At 52.9% G+C, this 19,961-nt stretch overlaps 1 protein-coding gene across 24 annotated transcripts in view; it reads left to right on the forward strand.

The window, feature by feature from the left end:
- The window catches only part of MYT1L (myelin transcription factor 1 like), a 398,154-nt gene that overhangs the window by 318,457 nt on the left and 59,736 nt on the right, over positions 1-19,961 (forward strand). For 14 of the 24 annotated variants that reach the window (XM_070795423.1, XM_070795424.1, XM_070795422.1 and 11 more), the window contains 5 exons: positions 5,737-5,987; positions 8,281-8,514; positions 10,711-10,832; positions 11,198-11,260; positions 11,713-11,781. In XM_070795423.1, the coding sequence (XP_070651524.1) occupies positions 5,737-5,987; positions 8,281-8,514; positions 10,711-10,832; positions 11,198-11,260; positions 11,713-11,781 (739 nt within the window). Of the gene's footprint in view, positions 1-5,736; positions 5,988-8,280; positions 8,515-10,710; positions 10,833-11,197; positions 11,261-11,712; positions 11,782-12,804; positions 14,339-19,961 lie in introns of those variants that run through there. The other 10 variants (XM_070795433.1, XM_070795437.1, XM_070795434.1 and 7 more) reach the window with 3 other exon arrangements.

Consider the following 19,961-nt stretch of genomic DNA (forward strand, 5'->3'; position numbering starts at 1 on the left):
TTGTAACTTCATTCATTTGATGCAAATGAGGGGTCTGAAGAACCTGAATTCTTCAGGCCACACGACTAAGGTCTGTCCTTGTGGGGCCCCAGGTCACTGTTGTTTCACGGGGTCTGGTGGCCACTTCTGCACACGGCCTGTGGCTGCTGTCCCCCGAGACCCGATTTCCTGTCCTTTCCTTGCGCTGTTCTGGTTGGATCTGGGAGGTCCTGACCAGGATCGCCACGCCCTTTCTCAGCGCTTCCTGTTGTAGCCTAGTGGTACTAGACACGCGAATCCCCCCATGTGCTGGTTTCCTTGAAAGCAGAGGGAGCAGTTATTCCAGGCTGCTGGCTGACTAGGTGCAGCTCAGCCAACAAGGCTACGGAGGGGAACCTACACCTGTTCGTGTCATTGGCCCCCCAGAAAAGACCCCTGCTGTTGCCCTGCTCTTCAGCTGGTCCCCACATTAAAAGAACACAGAAGAGGCACGTCAGCACCAGGTCTTCTAGGAACTGAGGGAAAGGGAAAGGCGGCCTTCGTGGTGTGGCCGGCGTCTGCGGCCGCCCCCGAGACGGCTGTCTCCAAGGCGTGCCCCGGGTGCACGATGGCTGGGCCGTCGCCCCAAGAGGCAGCGGAGGGAGCCTCCGCTGCGGGAGGGGAGCATAACGCCTAGGCGTGGGGCTCAGGGTCTGGGTGCACGGAGGCTGGAAAAGCAGGACTCCTGCCGCAGGCTCTGGGGTCGTCCCTCACATTCCACCAGCCATGGCCAAGAACAGTCAACAAACATCGATTTATTCACCCGCGTCCTTCCAGACTCTCAGTAGTAGCTATCTGTGTGTCTCATCTACCTGTCTGTCTATCCCCCTCTCTCTCCATCCATCTGTCCATGGGCCCACCTATCTGTCCACCATACATCTATCCATTTTCTCCCTCTTCTTTCTTTACAACAAGCTTTAAGGAAGAGACTGTGTGTAAACAGAAGACAGTGAAACGCACCCAGGCACAGTGAAGCAAGGTGTCCATGCTGCCTGAAGGAATTAGCAGGAGTTTTACCGAAGTGGTGAATTTTAAACTTGCTCACGAGTGGAGGCTACCAGAAGGCAGGAAACCCACAAGTGAGTGGAAGCTTCCAGCCAGCTGGCGAGGCAGGACTTGAGATGTGTGAGAGAAGGGACAGGATGACCCGTAGGCGGTGAGGAGACGACTTTGTGTCGTCTGTCTCGGGCAGGAGGACACCGACGTCGGACAGCCCAGTGCGGAAGCGATACAGGAGGGAGCAGGCCCTGCAGGCTGCCAGCCCTGCGCCTCAGCATCCCCTGGCTGGCGTCTCCCCGCCTCCCCCCAGGCCTGTTTTATGGGGAGCTAAGAATGGCATTTCCACTTTAAATAGATGGGGGAAAAACAAAGAAGAATTCAAATGTCAGTGTTCAGAAGCAGTTTTCCTCACCCGTATCACCGGTGGCTTTTCCCCAGAACAACAGCCCGACGTGCGCTTCTGGCAGAGACCTCGTGACCGCCAAAGCCTCCACCACTGGCAGGCCCTTGGCAGAAAAAGTTTCCGACTGGGTCTAAGCCATCCCGCTGTGTCTCTGAGCAGTTTATCACCACCCTCAGGCTTTGTTAAAACCCTACGTTCTCAGCCCCGCACGAGCCCCTCTCATGAGCCTCCTTCTGGGTTATTCCCAAATTGCACGTTCTCCTGACCATCGTTTAACCACTCTCTGTTCAGGAAATCAACTCTGAATTTTCATTGGATGAACTGATGCTGAAGCTGAGGCTCCAATACTTTGGCCACCTGATGTGAGCAGCCAACTCATTGGAAAAGCCCCTGATGCTGGGAAAGATTGAAGGCAGGAGAAGGGGATGCCAGAGGATGAGATGGTTGGATGGCATCACCGATGCTATGGACATGAGTTTGAGGAAAGTCAGGGAGATGGAGAAGGACAGAGGAGCCTAGTGTGCTGCAGGCCACGGGGCTGCAAAGAGTCAGACACAGCTCAGCAACTGAACAACAGCTGCTCTTCAAAGGCCTTGTCGCTGATGCGCCCACCTCCCCATCGCCTGCCCTCCCCTGCCCAGGCCTCATCACTGGGGTAGGGAGGGTCCCTGGGCAAGCCCTCCTGTGCCTCCAGGCCCCATTCTCTGGGCCAGGCCTCCCGGCCTCCACCCCCACCCCCAGGCCAGCCTCTCCCTGGAAGACTTGCCTCCCCATTCTCCTGCCCCCCACACTCACCGCCGCTTCCAGAAGCTTCTTCTCCAGCCATATCCTTGGGACAGATCGCGCCTGGACTCAGAAGCCTGCCCCTAGCCTCCTCAGACCTGCTCGTGCAGAAGGAGGGGTCCAGGCCTCCCCCTGCAGCGCTGGGTCCCATGTCCCATCTCCCAAGACCCAAACCCCACCGGCGGGTGTGACCTGGGCGGACAGGAGCCAGGCAGAGGACGCCCAGAGCGAGCGAGCGAGCAGGCGGGAGACCACTGAGAATCCAGCCCTGGTTTAGACGTGATAAACTCTAAACCACGTGAGCAAACTGCCTTCAGGAGGTGCCGCTGTTCCCCTGAGGACTCTGCGCGCGTGTCTCGGCTTGCTTACAGGAAAGTACCGCCAGGAACCCACATGACGCCTGGGAGTCAGGGCTACGAATTAGGGGGTGCAGACCCCTGAGTCCAACCAGACTTGACAGGGGCACAGGCCCAAACTTTAGGGGGCGGATCCTCAGGAAGCATATCTCCGTCTGTGTTCCATTTTGTCTGATTTTCACAGAAATTCAGATCGGAAGGCCACAGTGATCTACTCCCTACAGAAAATGATAATTCAGAAGGGCAGCACACCCACGTCCTAAGAGTCTTTCAGGCAGAGTAGACTAAGTTGGAAGGTGGTTGGTTGGTTTTCTAATTCATCATCTTTAATCACTGGAAACCCCAACCTGTTTTTCCTTCTCCTGCACGAGAGGACAGGGCACTTGAAGAGATCCTTCTCAGCACGGGGTAAGATCACATGGGCTCCTGACATTGTAAATGCGAGGGCCTCTCTGTGGAGTAGAAGCTGTTCCATCTCCTAAGTTCAAGGATGCGCTGGCATCAAGGAACAGGAATGCATTTGTTTGCCAGTTGATTGGGAAAAGCTTTGGTGGAAAATAGCTTTGTCAAAAGAAAAAGAAAGCAAATTTTTACTTGGTTAAAGTGGAAGGGGGGCTGCCCCAGGGCTGGGAGCGAGGCAGAGTTGCACCTGCTGTGTGGCACCCCCTGGTGTCCATGCAGTGAGCCCCAGAAGCTCTGAGTGTGCTGTGGTTCAGTTGCTAAGTCGTAGCCGAGTCTTTGCGACCGTGTGGACTGCAGCACGCCAGGCTCCCTTGTCCTTCACTGTCTCCTGAAGTTCGTTCAGATTCATGTCCATTAAGGTAGTGATGCCATCCAACCATCTCACCTTCTGCTGCCCTCTTCTCCTTTTGCCTTCAATCTTTCCCAGCATCAGGGGCTTTTCCAATGAGTCGGCTCTTCGTGTGATTGGTCATAAAGATTACTGACACTAACAGCTTTGTAAATATTTTACAAATAGGAAGTAATGACTAAAACCAAAGAGCTTCATTATCTGAGAGACTTGAAGTACACAGACTCCTATTTGCATTTGGAGCAAAGAATACATGATTGATGGCCCACAGTGAAAGGATGCTTGTGAAACAAATGTTCTGCGCGCCTTCCTTCTGGGTCATGTGAGCTGACAGGCACATCAACAAATTGTCCAGTTCCATCAGCTGCTAAAATTCTGGACGAGGCCCATCAGCTTGGCATAATCCAGGGGAAGTAGAGTCTTTTGATGTAAATATTTGGTAAAGTCAGTGCCTTTTACCAGAAGTTGAGGAGTGCAGTCTGTTGCGTAGAGACGCGTATGCCATTTACTTTGTTTTAGAAACTGAAATCCCCTCGTTGCAAAACAAAACTTTGTTTCTTATTTATGTGGACCGTATTTCTTTTCCTGAACCAGAAAAAAAAAATCCCTCTTTTCACTAGGGGGAAAAAAATCCCTCCTAAGTGGTATTTCATTTCTCCCAGTTTCTAATATTCATGTTTTTATAACAAAATTGTAAACAACGTGAAGCCACAAACTTGAGTCTTTTCGGCGAGTCTTGTGAGCCGCCGAGGGGCTGGCTGCCCTAGCTTGTTTATAGAATCCGCTGGAGGTGCCCCTGAGCGGCCCCAGCCTCCCCATCTGTGCTCAGATGGGAGACCACGGCCCCCCTGCTCTGTCTGCTGCGTTGAGTGTGCTCATGGGGGAGAGAGGAGGGAAGAAGGGCAGGCACACACACAAGTGTGAGGGCTGGTCCTCGGGCTTGACCAAGTCTGATGAGCAGGATGGAAGGCGTTCCTCGCACTGGGCGGGTGTGAGGGGGTGTGAGGGTGTGGAACTGGGCCCAGGCCCACACGCAGGGCTTCGACAAGGCCAGCAGCTTCCCCGAGGCGGCTGCACACGCAGAGCCTCCCCATGCCGCGCCCTTGGGGTCAGGAAAGCTCAGTCTTCCGTCCCAGGTCGAAAGGCGTCGATGGTGAAAGTCAGTGCTTTCATTCCTGTTGGAACAGGGCGCTTTGGGGCCGCTCTTGGGGGTGCTATGATGACCAGCAGTGGTGGCTGTGAGGTTGCGGTCACTTGCTGACCACCCCTGGGCAGGGCGCCAGGTTGCAGGCACCAGGATGGCAATGCTGAGGACGGGAGCGGCGTCCCCACCCTCTTTCAGAAGAGGTGACTTGTCTGCCAGAATGATCTTGATGGGGCTCTCGCGTGCACACAGGCAGCCTTGAGCAGGGCTGGAGCCCCCTCTGGGCTCCCCCGCACCTCGGCCTCTGTCAGGGTGACGGCTGAGCTCCCTGCAGGAAGGGGCCTGTGCCCTGTGAGGGGGTGGCACCCTGCAGACCCTGCAGTCAGTTCTCCTGGCTCCCTTGGGGCTCCCCTTGGAGTAATTCCCGCCCCCTCTGCAGGGTCAGGTGAGCTGCTGACTCCTAAGCAAAGGGCATCCTGTGTCTTTAATGACCCCGGACACATCCTAATCAGTCATCCATCGGTCATCTTCCCGTCCTTGCGCTAAAGGAGGTGCAAACAGCTCCGGAAGCCACCCTTGCCCTGAGGGCTGGAGTGGGTGGTCGGGAGGCTGGCTGGTTGCTCAGAAGGATCCCTGAGCGAAGCTGGTGGCGGCTGGGATGCACACGAGGGCAGGGCCCGCCCTTCCCAGAGCGCGGGTGCTCGCAGACCCACAAGAGCCCTGCCTGTGCATCTGGGCCATCTGCACAGGGCAGGACGCCCCAGAGGGCTGCTGCCGCCTCGCCGCGCGGGACAGGCCATCCCATCTCTAGAGGGATGTGTGGGCTGCACGGTCCTCGTCTCCCCGTGAGAGTAGATGAGCAGCCATAACAGAAACCAACCGTGGGCTGTGGTCACGCTGGTGTGGCTAGTAGCTGCCCGCCCCCGAACCAGGGCTGGCCTTTAAGGGATCAGTTCCAAAGCGCCCCTGCCCTAGGCACCTGCTTGAGAGCCTCGGTGCTCTTCCTGCGGGCTCCCGGCTCCGCCCACACAATGGGAAAGAAGGAAAAGGCAGGAGAAGCCAGGCTTCTTTCAGGGAGTTAGCTGGTGGGCAGACGCCCTGTCCCCCTGGGCACCGACGCACAGGTGTGGGCGCACAGGGCGGGCGGGCGGCGCGGGGCGCGCTTCTGCGGCCGCGGGCCTGGGCGGGGCCCCCGAGTCACCGCCGCGCGCTGTCTCCCCAGCGAAGCGGTACTGCAAGGACGCCAGCCCCAGCAGCAGCACCACCAGCACCTATGCGCCCAGCAGCAGCAGCAACCTGAGCTGCGGCGGCGGCAGCAGCGCCAGCAGCACGTGCAGCAAGAGCAGCTTCGACTACACTCACGACGTGGAGGCGGCGCACATGGCGGCCACGGCCATCCTCAACCTGTCCACGCGCTGCCGCGAGATGCCGCAGAACCTGTCCACCAAGCCGCAGGACCTGTGCGCCGCGCGGGTACGGGCGGGGCGCACCTGGCGGGGCGGGCCTGGCGCACCTGGCGGGGCGCGGCCCCGGCCCACCGCACCCCCACCTCCCTTCCCGGCCGCCCAAACCCGGAGGTCCCGCCGGGCGCGCCCCGCGGCCCCGTAGACGCCGGCGCAGACCGCCCTAACCCGGCTCTGCTCCGAGGAAGTCTGGCTGCGCAGGGCCCTGGGGACACATTTTCCAGATCAGTCTTTCAGATTCACCTGTGCCTTAGGAGCGCCGCCCCTCCCCCTTTGGGGACCCACACCTCGCTCCCCTCCTGGCGATCCCGAGGGCAGCACGGAGACCGGGAACCTCGAGGGGCCTTGCGCCCCGGCCCTTAATCAGAGGAGGGTGTGCAGCGCCGCGGGCGGAGGCCTCCGCGGGCGGGCTGGACCGCGCCCTCCAGCCCAGAGCTGGGGAACAAAGAAAGGGCAAAAATCCCGTTTCCCCGCGGGCTCCCAGCCAAGCAATTACAGTCAGCTTCCATTAGTTTAGAGCACCAGATGCCGAAACGGTGAGCAGGGCCAGGGCGGGTCTTCGTCGAGCGGCTCCTGGCAGGAGTGGGAATCGCTCGGCCCCGCCGCGCCCGGAGCTGCCCAGAGAGGCCGCCAGGCGGCCAGGGACCCGGGCGCGAGCGCGTCCTGCCCCCGCCGGCGAACGGGCGGCTCTCGTCTTCAGAACAAAGGGCCGCCCCGTCGCCCAGCGCTGCTGGGCACGCTCCTGAGCACACCACATTGGCCGTAGTTGTTAGAAATAGGTGTGATTTGTGTGAATGGAGAAAGGTCAGTAATTTTATGTCTTGCAAATGCTTTCTTCTCTATTAATATTTTTATTCCTGGATTTTGGAGGAGTGTCAGGGGCATGCAATTTCCATGGTGATCAGGACTGCTAAAATGCCAGGAGGAAATTCTGTGGCAAGGGGAAAAACAAAAGACAATAACCCCTTCGATTTTTTGTTCGCTTTGTTAAATATAAACTAAGACCGAGGGAATTACAGTCCGACATGATGAAGGCTATATTAGTCTGAAAGCTGGAAACCAGAGGTGCACTTTCACAAGGAAGGTTCAGGCAGCATAACGTGCTGGGATTTACCCCGGTAACAACCCAGAGGTGGAGGTTGGTTCCAGACACCTTCCCTCTGCTGTTACATCCCCGAGGAAAGACACGCCAGACGTCTGAGTAGGCAGCGGCGTTCATGCCAGCTCTGACATCAAATTGCTGAAGAGAGTATGACTCTTTGCGGGGAGGGGGGAATGGAGCACTGTCGGGGATATTTTGATTTTTCCTTCCTCTGTCCTCCATCTGCCCTTCCTCCTCTCCCCATTCCCGAGAGGAAGATTCTCAGGGATTCTTGATCTGTTTAAAGCATCAAGAAAAGAAAGAAAGCCCTCACCCTGTATCTCTTCAGCTTTTGTAAAACTGGGTGACTACATTGCAGGTTTGCTGACCCTTGAGCAGGTCAGCCGCGATCACTGCTGTGGAAGCTGTTGTACTGTGATTGCACATTTCCCTGCCTTAAAATAGAAAATCCTCTTTATCGCATATGATAAGCTTTTGTGTTGGAAAGTAAGTTCTGTGTAGGGAGGTTTGTTTTGTTCACTACTATATTCCCAGAGCCTGTACCCGATAGGACTCAATTTGATCTCCCTCACCAAAAAAAAAAACAAAAACAAAAAAAGGAAGTAAATTATAGTTCCTCTCCTCCATCCCTCTAAATTCTTGTATTTTCTTCATCTCCAAGTCTGAGAGTATTAGCATCCGTGAAACTAAAGGAGAATTTTAAATCTGTGTACATGTTTACGTATATATCTATAATTTGTACACACATCCATTTCTGACCTCTTAAGAGGTCTTTGAACTGTGATAGAATTGAAATCAGGCACTTGTTTTTCTTCTGGTGAGGCTTATTTCTAAAAGCAGAGACATATTAGGGGCAAAAGATACAGATCTATGATAGTTAAGTGAGAGAGATGATAGATTCGTGGATAAGAGACAAGAGATTGAGAGGTGGTCCACAGATAAGCGGACAGACGGGTGCCCTGCGCACCTGTCAGCGGGTTTCACAGCCACACGTGGAGACAGACGGATGCCCTGCGCACCTGTCAGCGGGTTTCACAGCCACGCGTGGAGAGCGGAACGCAGGAGGGGCCGCTTCTGCTCACCTGGGGAGCTTTTGCAAGTGAGACTGCCGGGAGGAGTTTGCAGCTTGGGTTCTGTCCTGGCGAAAGGACTGTGGTCTGGGGGGGGATGTACACGGTCACCTTGTCCTTCTGTCTCGCAGAACCCTGACATGGAGGTGGATGAGAACGGGACCCTGGACCTGAGCATGAACAAGCAGCGGCCGCGGGAAGGCTGCTGCCCGATCCTGACGCCCCTGGAGCCCATGTCCCCCCAGCAGGCAGTGGTGAGCAGCCGGTGCTTCCAGCTGAGTGAGGGGGACTGCTGGGACCTGCCCGTGGACTATACCAAGATGAAGCCTCGAAGGATGGACGAGGACGAGTCCAAAGAGATCACCGTACGTCCCCTTCGTGGACCCCCACCCCCACCCACCCAGTCTGCCAAGCGGGCACCGCTGAGGGAAAATGCCCTGGGTGCACGCCTTAGTGAAAATGGTCTTTTCCCTTTAAATATGACTTTTAGCTGACTGGAGCTTAGAAGATGTTTTTGGTTAACCCAGGAGAGGTTTGGGAGTAACATTGATGAGAGCGAAACAAACCACTGACTCCTTTGAACGATGAATTTTATTTTCCAACAAGTGTGTTTTGTTGCAAACGATTTCTCTAAGAAAATGTGCGAACAGCTTACCAATCCATTTTTCTGGGTGATAAATTGATAGAATGCAGGGTTTTCCTTGCAGGTAAGGAATTATAAGGAGACTCTTAAATGCTTACATGTTTAATTCTGTGTTGTTAATTAGCTAGCTCCTTGAAGCTAGGGACAGGGAAGTGAAAGTGAAAGGCGCTCAGTCGTGTCTGACTCTTTGCAACCCCATGGACTGTAGCCCACCAGGCTCCTCTGTCCATGGAATTCTCCAGGTCAGAACACTAGAGTGGGTAGCAATTTCCTTCTCCAGGGGATCTTCCCAACCCAGGGATCAAACCCAGGTCTCCCACATTGCAGGCGGGTTCTTTACCATTTGAGCTACCAGGGAAGGACAAGGTCTGTTCTCCAAAATATGCAGAAGAGTGCCCTGGAGCCTAGAATAAATTATTTTTGTATAGTCACCCAAATCTTTGTTGACTACAACATTACCAAAACACCTACGTCAAGACCGTATTTTTGAAGTAGTTACAATTTTCAAATTCAAATCATTAAAATAGTTACAATTTTCTTTAGGCTAAGAAAATAAATGAAAAAAGAAGTGTTCTTTATTAGGCTGCCTTTTTCTCCAGTGTTCAATTCTGAAAGTTAGGACATCTCCTTTATTCCCTGGAAAATGAAAATTCTTTTTGAACACAATAGGGAGACCACCATCAAAGCCATAGCATCTTACAGAAACAGAGAGGTGGATAAAAAGGAAACATTAGCTATTTGTAGGAATTGTCAGGGAAGGTACCTGTTTATAAGGCCATTACATCTGAAGCCTGTTATGTTTATTCTTCAAATTGATTTAAGTATCCAGGAGAATAGAATCTGAGTGGCAAGCTAAATTCCAAAGGGCTTTTTCTTTCCTACAACGTTAAATCCTTACTACCAAATAAGGCATGGTAGTTGAATCTCCGAATTTATTTTAATTAAAATTAAGCCCCCATAAAAAGACAGCAGCTTTGCCCTCCTTAAGTGTCACACAAGTGAAACCCTGCACTCAGGAAACACGTTTGCTGAACATCGCCACCTATAGGAATTTCTAGGTTACTGCAAGGGGCCCCTCTTGGCCAAAGAATATTCTATTAAAAAAATTTTTTTAATGCTGCCTAACAGTAATTTTGGAGAAGGCAATGGCACCCCACTCCAGTACGCTTGCCTGGAAAATCCCATGGATGGAGGAGCCCGGTAGGCTGCAGTCCATGGGGTCACTAAGAGTCGGACGCGACCGAGCGACTTCACTTTCAATTTTCACTTTCACGCACTGGAGAAGGAAATGGCAACCCACTCCAGTGTTCTTGCCTGGAGAATCCCAGGGACAGGGGAGCCTGGTGGGCTGCCGTCTACGGGGTCGCACAGAGTTGGACACGACTGAAGCGACTTAGCAGCAACAGCAATTTAAACTCACAGCATCAGTCTATGTTGGTCTTCCGTTGCCTTGGGACTTCAGCGTGTAGAGTACTTCCACAGTGTAGAACACTTGGCGAAGATTGCCAGACGCCCCAGGTATCTTTGCATGTAAAGCTTAAGCTCTGCCTGTCGGTGTTGGATACGCTGCTGTAGGTCTTGAACCCGGTGAGCGAGGTCCACTGAGTGGCTGGTTTGGCTGCCTGGCCGCTTCTCTGCCCTTCCTGTCCATGCAGCTGCAGGAATTAGAATTTCCGCACTGAACTAGGGGTTTAGAGCAAGTGGTGAGCAACAAGTGCCGTGTAGACCACAGATGCTCTTTGGACGAAACTGGGTTTGCATCCTCGGAAGGGAGTGTGTTGTGATTTTAAGGGTAAGGTTGGGACACGGGGTGGGGGGAGGGAGCGGGACACGGCGGGGGGTGGGGGGGCGCGGGACGCAGCCTCCGGTCTGCGTGTCCAGTGTCTTCTGTGGCCCTGAAGCTGTGTTTCACCCGCAGCCAGAAGACTTGGACCCCTTCCAGGAGGCCCTCGAAGAAAGAAGGTACCCAGGGGAGGTGACCATCCCAAGCCCCAAGCCCAAGTACCCCCAGTGCAAGGAGAGCAAGAAAGACCTGATCACGTAAGCACGGCGCGCGGCGGGACGGTCGCTCCCCCGAGCCCCTCCTCTGGCTCACCTCTACCCGGGTCTGTATCTGCCTTGCCGTCTGAGCATGCGACACGCACAGCGCACAGATGTCCCCAGGGGCCAGGCGGGTGGGCGACAGGCCAGCCGTGGACGCTTGTTCTGAGCGCTGCTCTGTGCTATGGAGACGCCATTTCCATGTGATCCTGTGCATTTGCAGCTTTTCTTCAGGCAGCTTAAACCCCGTGCAGACATTGCAGCTAAACTGGAAACAATGAAACTTTTTTCAAGTTTTTTTTTTTGTTTTTTTTTGGGGAAACATGCTTACTACTTTGGCTGTTTTTGTTTTTGTTTGGTGGCAGATGTCCAACACCGAGGTGTGATGGGAGTGGTCATGTGACTGGTAATTACGCCTCGCACAGAAGGTGTGCCTTCACTTTTCTCATGGTGGATTCTGTCTTTTCAATTTATTGTTTTCAGCTTACCTCAACAATGCTGTCCCAGTACAAACGTTGACTTCTGTGTCACCCCTTTAAGTGCTATATGTTGACCTTCAAAAGCATGCTAATCGACGTCTTCTAAAAAGTCTTTTATCTCAAAGCAAGCTACCTCAATTTGGAATATGATTTACAGACATTGAGACCAAAGAGCCCAGATATTTGAATCTGACTTTTCAAATGGTTTCCGCAAAGACATGCTTCCTTAAATTTCTATGGAAACATGCATTGGTTCATTGCACCAACAAAATTCAATATACAGCACTTGCCCCATCGCTTTTCTGCATTCAACTTTTTGGTTTCAGTTTTACGTTGTGTCTGTCGGGGATGTACGCTGGGCCTCAGGGCTTCTCACCGGACTCTTCTGGCCTGTCTTACAGTCTGTCGGGCTGCCCGCTGGCTGACAAAAGCATTCGAAGTATGCTGGCCACCAGCTCACAAGAACTCAAGTAAGATTTAACGAAAATCCTTCTCTTTCTAAAATCTGTTCACTTAGTGGTAACAAAAGGGGTGTGTCGTTTGCAAAGAAACATGTGTTTACGAAGCCACGTGTGTGCGCCAGCGCCTAAACTCAGCACACGTGAATGTTCTCGAGGATTTTGGTCACCTGTGTGGGCAATCCCTCTGCCTTTTCCCTCTCGTTTACCTCTAGCTTTTTCATATCGCATCCTTTCCATCTTGAATTTTCTAAAGCATAGGTATTTTCTCTCCAGATATGCACACATGTGGAAGGGGAGTTTTACAGTGTTACTCAGACTTTAAGGAAGTGATTGTCCTGTGAAGAGTCAGAAGCTGATTTTTGTAAGCCAGTGCTTAATATGATCATTTTTAGAATGGATATCTAAATAGGACAAATAACCAAACTCCACCATGATCCTAGCTAATTCCCTCAGTGCACTGTGGTCGTAGCTACAGATGCTCACCAGGGCAGCCGTAACCCAGCTAAGGCTTCACCAGCACACACGGCATGGCCCCCTCTCCTCTGCGCCTGTAACTGTCTCTGGGTTTTCAGCGTGGGTCTGGTCAGCCGCATCCACACCGCCAGACTAAGGGTTCTCTTCTCTGTGTCTCTGTAGATGTAAGTAGGTAGATGGATGTATTCACATTCAGCTCCTAGGCAGGTTTTGGAAGAAGTCAGGCCAAGCCCCAGCCCGCGTATTATGACCTGCTGTCATCTAGTTGGAACGGACATTCGAGTATCTGTCAGGAGAACAAGGGCGAGACGAGCTTTCCACAACCTGATGAGAACCAAGATTCTCCAGTCATCGTTTTTAATTACCTGGACTTTTATAAAAATCATCGCATCAAATTGCTTGGCTTCCATTTCGTTTGGAAAGGGCTTTCCTTCTGATGCAGAGAAAATTCTGCGTTCAGACCCCATTGGGCTCCCTCCCCCAGGACCCCCCCACGACAGAGCAGGGCGTCAGTCCGCTGGGTGCAGGCTCTGTTTCACTCCGTGTCGTTTCTTACAGGACCCCTGTCCAGGGCCCTAGCGCCATAGACCACCTGCTCATGTTCAGTGACCTCCTGAACTAGCCCTCCCGCCACCAGACCCTGGAGTTCTCTTCGTGGCGTGTAAACACCGGGAGGGCGGCCTCTTGCTTGATGGCTGTGCGGTCTGTAGCCGTCCACGCAGTGCCTGGCGGACACGTAGCTTAGGACCTCAAACGGACAGCATTAGCAAGAACCATCCAGCCCGCTCTATTAAGACCTCCTTTTCCGTGGCTTGAAACCATGTTCCCCTCACGATTGAAATGGGGTTAACCGTACTCGGACCTTGGCTAACACGGCGGCACACGGCAACTTCCGTCTGCCTCTCGCTGAGGAGGGCGTCTCCAGTCCCAGCAGGCCAGCTGTAAACGGGACAGCCTGGGGACAGCTTCCTGGGAGCGCGGCTTCTCCTTGGCGGCCTCCACTCGGAGACCTGAGCAGGCTTCCGGCGGGTCTGGCTCTCCTTGGTTTGCCTCCGTAGCCTTTGGGCTTAGACGGTCGTGTTGATCTCAAGCTCCAGGCAGACCGGCTTCTCCTCCGGGGTTGGCACTTCCTTTTTGCCGCATCTCTCCTTGGAGGCCGGTGTGATATCCACACCATCAGCATCTTCAGAGGGAACCCGCCCTTCACAGCCTCCTGTGCAGGGTGGACATCCCTCGCCTCCTCCCTGGCCCTCCTGGAGGGGAGGCCACAGCGGCCTTTCCTGCTTCCAGCTGTCTAAAAGCCTCCGTCACCTGTAACTTGTCTTTGCAGCAAGTAAATCCTGTTTCGACTGACCCTTTTCCCAGGAAATCCAAACTTGACAAGTTTTCTGAAATGCTCTGTTTCACCTTCATGTCTACTATAAATAATCTGATATTTAAACAACCATTTTTCACTTGATGATAGGTCTTTCTCAGCTGAGGATACCTTAGATTATACTGTGGCTTTTTCTCGTTAATCTTTTAATGGATGACACCCCTCCATCTCTGGCTTTTTCCTGCAGCCACAAAGGCTTTCCCTGCACAGAAGCAGAGATTAATCCTTTTAGGATTTGCAGCTGCTTCCTCTAGAATAATTCACGCATGTGCCCCTTTAATAGCTTGTTCTTTCCACGTATATTTTCAACAATCTGGTCGATTCTCACTGCACAGCTTCTTACCTGGTTAAGAGTGTGTGAGTCAGTGGTCACCACCTCTTTATACAGACACCTTTGGGTCTCAATTGCCTCAAAATTTGTTCTCTCTTCTGCATCAGCTAAGAAACAGAAGCTTCTGAGAACATTCCTCTTGCCACTTCTAACGTGGACTTTTGTTAGTTGGCTGTTAACAGAACATTCTTGATCTCAAACAGGCAACGAGTTTTGCCAGATACACTCTGGGTCTTGGGTCACCCATCCTCTTGAACTTCCTGAGATGACACTTACCCAGAGCAGCGCACATGGGATAGTCTTAAGAAGAAGCCGATCATTTTGTCGACTTGTGTACAATATGTAAACTGAACGTGTATTAAAATGTAATGTGTCCTTGAATATCATTCAGATTCTGCAGCTATTGCTTTCTCGTCCCTGGTCCGTGGGCCATAGAGGGCAGGTCGGTGACCAGGCAGTGAGGCAGGTGATGGCACGCGCGACAGGGGCCGGAAGCAGGCGGGATTCCCTAGCCTCCCAGGCCGGCGCTTACGGCCGAGCGTCCCTCTCACCGCCCCGCCTTCCGTGAGAGGACCCCTGACTGTGACAGTCTTTGAGACCCCAGGCAAGGGGGAAAAAGGGGAAAAAATCGTCCAAACAAATGTGATTTTTTTGGTGAGAACTCCACCTAATGTAAGTCAGCTCTGATGCTCAAGGGGAGTTTCTCCCCTAAAACTTTTCCTGGCTGAGATCACCTGAGCGGTAGCCACAGACGAGACCGTGTAAATCACTTCACATCACCCTCAGTGTAGTTTTAAAGAAACCACATCCTCCCAACCAGAAGTTCTTTTTCCTACTCCCCAATGCAAGATCAGTGCAGACACGGGCATGATGTAAGTGTGTTAGCCAGCTCCGTGACCAGTTTAAGCTGATTCACATCAGAAGCAATTATCTCTAGAAATGGGCCCCCAAACTGGCTCCTGTTTACACTTGGAGTTGGGGGGACACATTAGACCCCCTTGTTGCTTGAGTCTTTGTCTTCCAGACCCAGAACCTCTGTGATTTATGCAGGTCCTGGCAGGAGAAGGAACTGTCGACCTTGGTTCCCTTTCCTGCTGAGTCTGAACTTGGACTCAGTCCTCGGGGGTGGGGGGGGGTGAGCCTTCCCCTTGGTCTCTGCCCTTTAAAACATCCTCGTGTGGTCTGTCCTTCCGAGGCACCTCCCCCAGGTATTTTCACCTTAGACACAGGAATTTTAATCACGTACATCACATAACGTTTTTTAAAACCTGGTTACATTTATTTAAATTGAAGAATTAGAATTCTGAACTTGAGCCAAGATACAACTTTTCTCTAAAGGTTACTTGTTGCTAGAACTTTCGAGGATTTTCTCATCGGCTGTGGATGTCGTGCAGGTGTTGGGAAGTTACTGGCAGAGACCAAGCAGAGCCTCGGCCCCTAGCTCCCATTGTTCCGGGTATAGGAAGTTCACCCACCTTCACCGTAGGCCGAGTTCTGAGAAACGGTCCTCACTTCTAGCATCTTCCGCCCCCTTGGTTCCCAGCAGTATTTCCAGGGAACTTTGTGAATCACTCCTGCTGTGGACTCGAACCATGGCCTGCACAGAGGGTGTGTGTCTGTGTGGAAGGAGGCACAGGACCCCTTGGACAGTTAGCTCCCCTCAGCAGAAGTCGTCCTGAGGCTTCAGCTCTCACACTGGGGGAGACAGGGAGCACCCCTCGGACACCCTTCTTTCAGTTAGAAAATCATTTTATTCTGCAACAGCAGGGCCACCTGAGTGCCCCAGTGTATGCATGAGGGTCTGTACGGAGCCGGCCTCAGGCCCCTGGGGTCACATCAAACCACAGACGAAACCCACCAGGACCCCGTGAGCCCAGTGCACCCTGAGATTTGCAGGGCTCCCCGCCCATAGCAGTATCATGGATGGTGAGGCCCCCTCACGAGGGTGGGGTGGCTTATACCCTGTGAGAAGGGGGAGACTTGGACCCACCTTGCAGATGTGGAAACAGGCTGGGTGGTCGGCGGCTCAGTCAGGAAGTGGCCCAATTGCCTTTTCCACACTTCACGCTGCCTTTTCAAAATGAGTAACCCTGTCCTGGGTCTGGCTTTGGATGAAGAATTAAAAGTTTGTGCTTAACTGCGTGGAATGCAAGCTCTGACTTTCTTCTTTCTTCGGAAGGTTTCATCTGTAGAGCTCATGCAGTTTTCTCCTGACCCACAATGGGGACTAAACGGGGGTCCGGCCCCAATGGGGACTAAACGGGGGTCCGGCCCGTGAGGCTAAGCTCCAGGTGGGGCCTGGCAGTGGTTGTGGGAAACCCTTCCCGGGGTCTTCTGTCATCCCTGGAGGAACCTCCCCCCACCGTCTGTGTCCCTGTGTGTGTAGAAGGTGATAAAGTCTGTGCGGCGGCAGCTTCTAAAAATACCCCAGGAAATGCAGCTTGTTGCAGGTGCACTTGGTTTTTACCGTAAGGGGGCCAGTTTAAAGTGCTTCACATGGGAACTGAGGGGAGCACAGTGTAGGGAAGCTTCCGCAGTGAGAGTGCCTCAGGACGACGCCAGTTACACACAGACACACACATACTCACACACTCACACAAACGGACACACACACGTACTAATAGAGCAAAGCCGCCCTGCTCAGCTGAGGGTCCCGGAGGGAGGCCGGGCTGCTGTGTTTCCAGAGCAGACTGCCCCGGCCACAGTCAACCCTGGAGGGCCCGCCTGGGGGACGCTGGCCCCGCGGACAGGCATCATGGGACTGTTCACGCTTACGACCAGAACTGACTGGCCATGAGAACTCACATGTTCTAAGAGCCTCCCTCCTGTTCCTTCTCTTTCTGATGCTGCTGTTAGGCCTGGGTTACTAAGGGAGAGACCCAGTGCTTGGATTTGGGATTCTGTTTTAATCACCTTTAACCATGCTCATGCACAAGTCAACCAAAAACAAGGCGAAGTGAAGAAAGAGAGAGAAATGTGTTGATGTTTCCTTTCCTTTATAAAGGGATCTTCACTTTGTAGAAGCACCTGTAGTCTCTCCGGCAGGGTCTGAGATGCAGTCTAGGTGTGTTTGTTTGTTCTCCAGCATCTGCCAGGTCTGGAGGCAGGTTATGAGGAAGGCTGCAGCCTGAAAAACCAGACTTAGGTTATCAAAGGAAGACACAGATGTAGCAGCAGACTCTGAAAACAAAGCACCGAGCGCTGCCTCTCCCATCCAAGGCGTCAAGTCCTCATCTGTGAAATGGGCGCGTCTGGCACATGGCTCACTGTAGACGCTCAGTGATCGTCATCATCACCATGGCAGCACACACACGACCCACAGTTCAGGGTGAACTGCTGGGCGTTCTCACGACATTAAGCAGAATGCGAAGGGAAATGTAAGCGCAAATTTAATGTTTACCAAATGACTTTGTGACCTCCTTGGAATAAGGAGAACTTCAGTTCACTCTGAACTCTTCTGAGCCTCCAGCTTTGGAGAGCTTTATAGCAGTTTCTTTAATTTCGAAAGAAAAATAATGAGAGGAAAGACACTGCAGCAGTTACACCTGTTGGAACGCCTGGGGTTAGGGATATTGCAGATGGGGCTGCCCAAGGGCTGGGTTCTCCCTGCCATATTCCTGTGTGTGTGCCTGTGTATGGGTGCTGTGCACGTGTGTACATGTGTGTGTGCACGAGCATGTGTGTATTGTGTGTGCATGGTGTACATGTACATGTGTATGTGTGAGCATGTGTGTACGAACACATGCACACGTGTATGTGTGGGCATGCGTGTGCGTGCATGTACATGTATGTGTGTGGGTGTGTGAATGCATGTGTGCCTGTGTGTGTGGGGGGGGGTGTGCATGAGCATGTGTGCGTCTGTGCGGGTGTGGACATGTGTATGTGTGCACAGGTGTATGCATGTGTACCTGTGTGGGGGCGTGTACATGTAGTATACATGTGTGTGATCATGTATGCATCTGTGTAAGTGTGTGTGTGTGTGAGCATGTGTATGCATGTGTGCCTGTGTGTGCGCGTGAGCATGTGTGCATCTGTGTGAGTGTGAACATGTGTATCCATGTGTGCCTGTGCATGTGTGGGTGTGTACATGTGTATATGTGTGTGCGTGAGCATGTGTGCATCTGTGCATGTATGTGTGTGTGTAGGGGCATGTGTGCCTATGTACCTGTGCGTGTGTGCTGTGCACGAATGCATCTGCAGGCCAGCACTGCAGGTGTTCTCACTTCCGGTTGTTGCCATCATCACGTGTGCAGCCTCCTGCTGCCCCGAGGCCCTCTGTGCTCACATCCCCTCAGTAAAAAGGGATGTTGTGCAAAGTCCCTGAGCTTCGAGGCGGAAGCAAAAACCGGGAGAGGGCATTTCCTGGAAAACCATAAACCAAGCTGGTCATTCTTTCATTTTAAAAACTTGTAACCCACATCCAGAGATAAGACCCCCCTCTCTGCCCTCAAGGCACCCAGGCCTGTGTTCTCAGCTGCCAAGGAGAGTGCGGGGAGTCCTGGCAGATGGAATGGGGGCCCGGTGGGCAAGCCTCCTGGAAGACGGGGGCCTAGAGGAGGCCTTGGGGGCATGGGGGCAGGGGGGGCTGAGGGGCTGGGCAGAGCTGAGGGCCTGAGGGCCCGGGCAGGGAGACTGGAACCCCAGGCCCCGCAGTTCCGGGGGAGGGGGGCAGAGTGGAGCCAGCCATCAGGCTGCCCTCCTGGGAGCCGAGTGGATGCCCCTCAGTGGGCCCTGGCCCAGCTGGCAGTCGTGGGTTCCATCCAGGACCACACTTGAATCAAGGCTCATCACAGACAGTCGTCAGGAGCCCGGCCCCTGGCCTCCCAGGCACCTTCTCCGTCACAATCAGGGATTTGCTGGACAAGCCACGAGGCTGCCCAGAAAATCTGGTCTTGTCAGCCCTGAGAAATTGAATCTTCAGGCTGTTTCTTGGTGTTTCATCATCCATTTTCATCAAAACTAAATGAAACGTGATTAATGAGGCTAGATCCCCAACCTCCTCTCTGCTCAGTCACACAGTAATTAAAGTCTTGTGTGGAAGCTCTGTAGGTCTGAATGGGTTTCATCAGGGCCCCTGGTCCAGGGCTCTCGTCGAGCAGACCCTCACCCCTGCCGCCACTGGGATGCAGTGTCCTCTTCTGTTAAAGGGAGGATGGGTCCAAGGGCCCCGCATTTCATTTCACCTTCATCCTGCTGTGCGCTCTGTCTTCCAAGAGGCCAAACCAACTTCTTCTGCCCCCTGGACAGCCCGCTCTCTGGCTGTCCACAGACCAGCTGGCAGTGACCACTGAGTCTAACCCGAGAAACAGGAGCCCTGAGGGACAGATCCCCCTCCTGGGGAGGGGGCTGAGTTTCTAATGGCAAAGCTAGCCTGGAGCTTTTTATGTTTTTATTGTGATACACTTGGGGAAGTGTTAAGTCCAGAAAAGGGCCATGAGGAAGACCTTCCTTAAGACATATTTCTGAACATTCCTTTCCTCCATTTTGAAATGGTAACATTTTAACACAGACATCAGACTGTACTGAATGATGTTAATTATTTCTAAATAAATAGAACACAATTTGTAATCTAAGCTAAGCTAAAATAGCCCACGCTATACAATCTATTCGGAGAAGGCAATGGCACCCCACTCCAGTAGTCTTGCCTGGAGAATCCCAGGGACGGAGGAGCCTGGTGGTCTGCAGCCCATGGGGTCGCTAGGAGTCGGACACGACTGAGCGACTTCACTTTCACTTTTCACTTTCATGCATTGGAGAAGGAAATGGCAACCCCCTCCAGTGTTCTTGCCTGGAGAATCCCAGGGACGGAGGAGCCTGGTGGGCTGCCATCTATGGGGTCGCACAGAGTCGGACACAACTGAAGCGACCTAGCAGCAGCAGCAGCAATCTATTTAAAAATTCCTCCTTGAATACATTTAATTTTTAACTGCAAGATTAATCTTTGTAAAATTAAGAATATAAAACATACAGCATATTTGGTGCATGTGAACAAAAGGAAAAAAATGACTT

Source organism: Bos indicus, chromosome 8 (genome assembly GCF_029378745.1).
Source record: "Bos indicus isolate NIAB-ARS_2022 breed Sahiwal x Tharparkar chromosome 8, NIAB-ARS_B.indTharparkar_mat_pri_1.0, whole genome shotgun sequence".
NCBI classification, from domain to species: domain Eukaryota; kingdom Metazoa; phylum Chordata; class Mammalia; order Artiodactyla; family Bovidae; genus Bos; species Bos indicus.